At 25.9% G+C, this 8,596-nt stretch overlaps 1 protein-coding gene across 1 annotated transcript; it reads left to right on the top strand.

The window, feature by feature from the left end:
• Positions 1-3,967: 3,967 nt before the first annotated feature.
• Phum_PHUM427360 (Oligopeptide transporter, putative) lies at positions 3,968-7,923 on the top strand (the record flags this gene model as incomplete). Its single annotated transcript, XM_002429264.1, has 14 exons — positions 3,968-3,978; positions 4,140-4,495; positions 4,570-4,798; positions 4,873-5,147; positions 5,225-5,307; positions 5,389-5,559; positions 5,712-5,873; positions 5,949-6,290; positions 6,590-6,690; positions 6,831-6,971; positions 7,046-7,163; positions 7,248-7,376; positions 7,541-7,648; positions 7,744-7,923. 14 exons carry the CDS (start codon positions 3,968-3,970, stop codon positions 7,921-7,923), a joined length of 2,406 nt encoding a protein of 801 aa, XP_002429309.1.
• Between the last annotated feature and the right edge of the window lie 673 nt (positions 7,924-8,596).

The following is an 8,596-nucleotide window of genomic DNA, read 5'->3' as shown; positions in this document are numbered from 1 at the left end:
GTCGTTAATTTAAAAAAAAAAAAAGAAAAATTATTTAATAATAGTAATAATCTTATTCGATTCGACATCCATTTTATTATACAATTTCCAGAAGTTTCCATCGGAAATTTTTATTTATTTATTAATGATAATGATAATGATAATAATAATGATGATAATATTTTCGTGGGGACCTCCTGCATATTTTTTTTATTTTTTTTTATCTTTTTTTATTCCATGTAAACAAAATTCTCGATTATTCTTATTAAGAGTCAGTTAAACTTAATTAATTAATTAATTAATTGATTGATTAATTTCAAACTGATATCTTATCAATTTTTTTTTTTTTGAATGAAAACCTTCGTGAATTATCAACGTACTATTTAAAAAAAAAAAAAAAAAAAAAAAAAAAAATTCGAATCATTTTTTTCAAAAAAATACGTTGGTAGGAAAAATTCTAAAAAAAAAAAATTGTTTTAAAATTTTAAAATAAACAAAATTCTATTTAATACCATAATTAATTAATTAATTAATCACATCCGTAATAAATTATTTATTTTTTCATTCAAATTATTAAATAGGAAAATTCTTTTATTAATTAATAAAATTATTTTTATTAGAATTCGATTTATGTAAAAAAAAAAAAAAAAAAAAGAAGAAAATTCATAACAATTACTTCCGGTTTCGAAATTGTTTGTTTTTTTTTTTTTTTTTAAAAAAATTTTACAGTGGTTTTATTACAATTTTTTCTTAATGATAATAATGATAATGATGATGATAATGATGATGATAAGGACATTTTTTAAATACAATCGATCGATTTTTTAAAAATATTATCAAAAAAAAATATGGCGCGCGGTAAAATTTTTTTTTAAATCGATAACAAATTAATCGATATATAATTGCGATGAGAAAATTGATTTTATAAAACCGGAAACGTTAATTAAATAAAAAATATATATGAAAATTCTTTCACGCACACGCACACGCACACGCATACAAACAATACTTTTTGATAAGATGATTTTTTAATGACCATGGACTGAACTAAACAAAGAGAGAGAGAGAGAGAGAATAGAGAGATATTTTAACATTGATAATAATAATAATAATAATAATAATAATAATAATAATAATAATAATAATAATAATAATACAGGGACTCGGGTCAAGTGTATTAAATGATTTGTTGCCAAGAGAGTAACTTACTAGTACTTACTTACCACCACTTATAATTATTTATTAATTTCCGATAATAATAATATTAATGTAATTCCATGTCGACGACCACACACATAATTTAACGATTTCCCACCTGCCCCTCTCCCTTCCCTTCTCCTCCCATTTTCCCTCCCCCCGCGATTGATTTTTAATAAGTTTTTGAAACGAGTCGATAATAAATCTTTCGTTTTAAACCAGAAACGAGTTTTGCGCATAATTATTATTATTATTATTATTATTATCATTATTATTATTATTATTATTATTATTATTATTATTATTATTATTATTATTATTATTATTATTTATTCCAAAGCATTTCGTTCGTTCCTTTTTTTTGCAAATTTGACATTGTACCCATTTTTAAACATTCAAGGAATTAACAATAAAATTCAAGACGAATTTCAAAATTTTCACATATTATCATATATAATCGTTGTCGACCTTAGAAAAGGTTAATATTTTTAAAAATGTTATACGAATAATTTTAAAGTACCTGAAACCTTGTTTTTTTTTTTATTTCGAAAAAAAAAAAATTATTATTATGATTATTTTATAAATGAGTGGGATTAATTATTAACATTTCGTAACGACCATGTGCTTATATCGATCGTAGGATTTTTTTTTTTTAATTTTATTAATTTACCAAAAAAAAAAATTTACAATTAAACTAATAATATTAATAAATAATATTTTGTTACAAATAATAATAATAATAATGATAAACTTACTCTTATTTTCGGGTTCGTTATTTAAATCCATATTTTATCCGGATGAAGTTTGAACAGGTAATGAATTAATATATTTATTAAAAAACTTTTAAAATTTGATATCTGATAAGAAATTATACACATCAAATGTATAACAATTGTTGATAAGAATGATTTATTATTATTATTATTATTATTATTATTATTTTCAAAAAAAAAAAATTTGACACCTTTAAAATTTTCATAAAAAAGTTTTACTTAAATTTGAAATAATAAATTTAATTTATTAGTTATAATTGTTAAGCAAATGCAAATAATTATTATGGAGGGTGAGGGGGCGAGGAGGGAAATGATTGAATTTCTATGTATTGAATGATCGCAACATGAAATAATACGTAATGTGAATGAATGAATGAATGAAAGAAGAAATTATGGAGTGATTAAATATCAAAAGTTTTAATTTTTATTAAAAAATAACAACAATTTTAATCATAAATATTATTATAACTATAATTAATGTTGACTTTTTGTTTATTTTATGAAATGATTGAATAGATTTTTTTGACATTTCTTCAATATTTTCTTAATTATCTCATACAAATGTTTATATGTGAGTGTAAATGAGTCAGGCAGTCAGGTTCATTCATTAAGGTTCATAACTTATAATGAAAGTATTCATTAAAAAGTTTTTAAAACAGGTTGAATTGTAGACATGAAGAAAAAGTATTTGATATAATATAATTTTTTGTTGTTGTTTTTGTTGGTTCTGTTGTTTCTGTTATTGTTGTTTCTGTTGTTGTTGCTGTTTTTGTTGTTGTTTCTGTTGTTGTTGTTGTTGCTGTTGTTTTTGTTGTTGTTGTTGTTTTTGTTTTTGTTGTTTTTGTTGTTGTTTTTGTTGTCGATGTTTCTGTTATTTTTGTTGCTGTTGTTTTTGTTTCTGTTGTTGTTGTTTTGTTGTTGTTGTTGTTGTTTTTGTTGTTGTTGTTGTCGTTGTTTTTGTTGTTGTAGTAGTCATTTACATGTCAGTTATTATACCAACTTTCAAAAGTGAAACATTTTCAATCACGTGTTAATACATAATCCCTTGATTTAATTTGTTTTAAAATAAAATTTACATTTATCTATTATTTGAATATTGATTTATTTAATCAATCATGTAATGTTTATATAATTTATTTATAATTATTATTATTATGTGTAAAAGTAAATGGTTAAACATTATTTTCCTTTTTTTGAGCCTAAACTCAATTTAAATTGTGTTTATTGATTTGTTTGATTTATTATTATTGATATTTTCCCTAATGATGATGATGATAGAATTGTTAAATTAAAATATTGTTTATTTACTACAGTTTTACAAATAATAAAGTTTACATGTGTTGAAATTATTTGTAGAGGTAAAATAAATAAGAAGAAAAATAATTTAATCCATTGGGATAACTTATTATTTCCTCAATTATTTTTTTTATCATTTTTACATCAAAGATTAAAGAAAAAAAAAAAAAAAAACTGATAATACAGAAGCTGCAAGTGGGGAGCCTAAATAGTAACGATTGATATTAACCTTTATCACATGTATTATTTTTTACAGTGAAAAGGAAAATCCAATTATTTTTGAAAAAATTACAATCGAATTATTATTATAACAAAATGAAAAAAAAAAAAAAAAAAAAAAGACATTTTAAATTTTTAATTGAATGTAATAATTTAAATGATATCAATAAAAATAAAAATACGTTATTTACCAATATAATGTAACGTATTGAAAATTTAAACCGCTCAAAAACTTCCATATTCAAAATTCAAATATTCAAAATGGCGGCGTTTCCTTTTTTTCAATTAAATGTTATTGAACGTTGTAGACACGATAATTGTTTGTTTTGTTTTTTTTTTTTTTATTATTTGTAATAAATAATACCGGAGTTTTTAATTTAATTTATAAATGTCTACATGTAAACATAAATATTTTGTATGGAATATCTTATCAATATCGTTTTGAAATCAATTAAATGTAAAAATTTCTTTTTTTTTTTGTTTTTGTGAGTTATTTACTTGTAATGGGAACTAGGTCGAAAAGTACTCGTTAAAATTTTTAACGTCAATCATTATTTACAAACGCAAACACGAACAAAAAAAAAAAAAAAATATAAATTATTGTTATTATTATTATAATAATTTTAGGTCGAATACATCATCCCTGTGTGAAAGTTCAAAAACTTGTGTTTGCAGTATCAGCAGTATTGATACCAGTAATCCGTCCACCAAATATTGTAAAAAATGTTCGAGATTGTGTATATTTGATGTTTCGAAACTTTCCCCGAATCAAGATTTTAAAAAAGCTCCATTGAGTGATTCAAAATTATCTCTTTTAACAAAGAAAAATGTTAAAAATTATCTTAATAGTAGGAAAAAAAGTCAAAAAGACTTGGCCAACAACAAAAAAGAACGTTCGAAAAAAAGCGTTAGAATATTCATGACACAATCATTAGATAACAAAAACAAACCGGATATGGAATATCCACGTTCGATATTTCTTATTATCGCAACGGAATTTTGCGAACGTTTTTCATTTTGCGGTTTAAGAAGTGAGTAAAATTAATATAAAACTCATTCATTTTTTCACAATGAAAATGTGTTACAAACATAAATAATTTTCCAGCAATCTTGTCTCTGTACCTTCGAAACATTTTACTTTTTCACGAAAACAAAGCAACCGTCGTCTACCACGTTTTTATTATGATGTGCTATTTCGTACCTGTTATCGGTGCCATATTAGCCGATAGTTGTTTAGGAAGATTTCGTACCATACTTTATTTTTCCGTTATTTATACTGTTGGTAATATAGTAATGTGTTTTGCAGCAACTCCACCAATTGGTTTGGAACCAGTGTAAGAATTTATTTTCATTTTCAACATTTCAACCATTTTTGTTATTCTAATCCATGTTTTTTTTTTTTATATAGAACATTCACAATGATTGGATTGTCATTAATAGCAACAGGAACGGGTGGTATAAAACCCTGTGTGGCTGCTTTTGGTGGTGATCAATTTAAAGTCCCTCAGCAAGAACATCTTCTCAAACAGTTTTTTGCAATTTTTTATTTTACAATTAATTTTGGTGGATTCGTTGGAATGATTTTAACACCGATATTAAGAAAAGCCATCACGTGTTTCGGTGATGATACGTGTTATTCTTTGGGTTTTGGATTTCCAGCTGCTTTAATGATAATATCACTTGGTAATATCATTTTCCATTATTAAATAAAATTTTCCATAAAAAAAAAAATTATTTCTTGCGTTTGTGTTTTTTTTAAGGTTTATTCATTGCTGGAAAACCTCTTTATCGTATTAAATTTCCAAAACAAAATATTATGGTCAGATTTACCACGTGCATGATGGTAGTAAAATTTTGATACCCGTTTAAGTACCCGGAGAATTTGAAATACGAAATCGTAATTAATCCCAATTTTTAATTGCAGTATGCAATTTGTACAAAAATTAGAACGAAAGAAAAAGATCCTAATCGTCATTGGTTATCCTACGCAGAAAAAAAATTCGATGCAAAATTAATATCCGATATGAAAAACGTTTTGGCTATTTTGTACCTTTTCTTTCCACTACCTATTTTTTGGAGTTTGTTTGATCAACAGGTACTTACACGAATTTTTAGAATCAAGGTTTGATTCACATGTTATTAAATTTCTGGTTCAGCGTTTTAATAAGTTCTAAAAATTTTAAATTAAATCTTTTTAAAATTTTTTTTTTTGTTTTGATATAAAATAATAATAATTGTTTATTTAAGGGCTCCAGATGGACATTTCAAGCATCCAGAATGAACGGTGAAGTTTTTGGTTATCAAATAATGCCTGATCAAATACAAGTCATTAATCCGGCTCTTGTTCTTCTTTTAATTCCATTATTTAATAAAGGAATATATCCGTGTTTAGGAAGCTGTCACGTTTTGGTAAAAAAAATTTTTTTTTTTTTCATTTATCATTACTTGATAACTCTAATATGAAATGAATGTTTGTATTGACAGGTATCACCTTTGCAAAGAATGGTAGCAGGAGGTTTCATAGCCGGTTTGGCATTCATATGCTCCGGTGTGCTCGAATACGAATTGGAACAAACGTATCCGATGCTACCCTCGAAGGGAGAAGCATTTATTAATTTCGTCAATTCCCTACCGTGCGATTTGATGATAACCGACAGCAAAGGGAATTCTCGTACATTGTCCATGGGTGACATGACGACAATTAAAAAAATTCCTGTTTTCAATAAAACGGAATACAATGTCGTTTTATCCGCCATGGACAATTGTAAAAATACACCCATGAACAGTAGACACATGGAAATTGCCGTTCCAGTAACGGAACGAGAGGTAAATCCTTTGAGATTTAAATTATGCAACACGCACGCGCACGAGAGCGTATAATTTAGTTTTAAATTTAATTTAAGGGAAAATTGATCAATAATTAAAACAAATAAACCTCGAAAAAGAAAAAAAAAATGGTTGAACCTTTCAACCTTTTCTCATTCCCTCCTAAAAAAATTTAATTAAATTAAAATTCTTTTACCCCCCCCCCCCCATTTTTTTATTTTTTAAACATTTAAAAAACACAACAACAACAGGAAATAAATTTTATTTAAATATTAATATTATTATAATTTTTTTTTCAGGTACGAACCGTATTAATAGGAATTGAAAATAAAAAAATTGAATGTTACCTATCAGATTTAGAAGATTTAAAGAAAACTCTAAGTGGTAAACCTAAATTAAGGTTAAGTACATTGAACTTTCTTTTTTTTAACAAAAAAAAAAATTATCAAAACCTTGATTCGTGCCTGTATAAAAATATTTACGGTTTCGTAATTACAAGTAAAATTATTTGTAAAAAAAAAAAAATGAAAATGGTTTCAGGTTGAGCGTTTTAAGGAGCAGCGATAAACCTTTCGAAAAAGTTACCATCACGATAAAAAACAACGTAGGATTTAGTGATATTTATTTTGTTCCAGAGGTAGCCATTGGAGTGTCTGCTTATTTGGAACTATTACCAGGACAGTAAGTTAAAAAAATGTTTATGAAACCTTAAAAAAAAAAAAAAACGGAGTCAGACACTTTTTCTTTCGTTTCAGGTATGGTTTTTCCGTTTTTTATCCAGAATCTCAACGTACGGAATTTGAAGGAGGTCTTAATTTAGAATTAGGTGGCGTGTATAGTCTTGTCATGCGTGAATACAACAGAAATATTGTTGTGAGTTTTTCTCTCTTTAAATTTTCCACAAGGCGTTGACGTTTAATTAACTTCCCTAAAACATTATTATTATTATTATTTCAGTTTGCCAAATTATACGCCATGACACCTCCTAACACCATTCATATGTTTTGGATTATTCCACAGTATGTGTTTCTTTCAATAGCAGAAGTTATGTTTGCAATATCTGGTTTAGAATTTTCATTTACACAGGTACGGTTAATGACACGAACCTGATATTATAACGACACACACACTCATGACGTCATATTTCACAAACAGATAAAAATTTCAAAAAAAAAAAAAATTATTATAATATTTAAGAGGTCACCACAAAAAAAAAAAAATTTTTGATTTAATCTTTTTTTTTTTTTCAGGCTCCGAAAAGTATGAAAACAGTGACAATGGCCGCCTGGTATTTCTCCGTCGCTTGTGGAAATTTACTAGTAATAATAATAACTCAAGCACAGTTTTTCTCAAATCAGGTATGTGAAAATTCAACCGTAATTTTTTTTTTCTTCTTTCCTCTCTTAACGACTTCTTCTTTTCTTTCTTTCTTTTTTTTTATTTATTTATTCAGGCGGACGAATTTTTCCTTTTTGCTGCTCTCATATTTGTTGACATGTTTATTTTTGCATGGATGTCTCTAGATTATCAAACCGTATCGATTGAATCTGATGATTCTTCGTTAACATTTCCCGAACCTGACGAAAATTATCCATTGCTTGCATTAACATCACACGAAGCTGTTTTACCTTGATTGACGCAAAAACAAATCTACCTTTTTTTTTTTAAATGTGAACCTTTTTACGAACGTTCGATTTTTTTTTTTTTTATATAAAATAAGGCGATGATGAGCCTTAGGGCAGATTTGCCACAACCAATTCAGGTTCGACCTCAGCGATAATAATTATAATAATAAAAAACCACAAACCGATTTTTATACCTGTCTTAGTACTGACTGCACTTTCATATTTATATATATATATTTATATGATATCATTAAAGTATTTCAAATTAATTTCTATCTCTCTCTCTCTCTCTCCCCCTCTCTCTTTTTCATTAAATTTAAGTTTCGGGTTAGGATTAGGGTCTGAAAATGAATAGATATTTAAAGGGAAAAGTTTTTTTCACCGCCTTGTTTAAAGACATCTTTTGTAATAATTAACAATATGGGAGAACACATTTAACGCGAAATAACACCTGAATAAATAAATAAAAAATTATCAAAAGTAATTAACGTTCGCGTAATTTTAAAGGTACCTGGAATTTTCCCCGCGTTTTACTTTTTAAAACATTATTCATTTTGCAACAACCTTGGCCTTTTCGTTTCGCTTATTATTATTATTATTATTATTATTATGACTTTTTCACACATTTTAAAACCGTATTTGTTGTTTAAGAACCGTATTTAAAGACGACGAAGTGTGTGT

This window comes from Pediculus humanus, genomic scaffold (genome assembly GCF_000006295.1).
Source record: "Pediculus humanus corporis 1103172108194 genomic scaffold, whole genome shotgun sequence".
NCBI classification, from domain to species: Eukaryota; Metazoa; Arthropoda; class Insecta; order Psocodea; family Pediculidae; genus Pediculus; species Pediculus humanus.
This window is presented reverse-complemented; position numbering and strand designations above follow the sequence as displayed.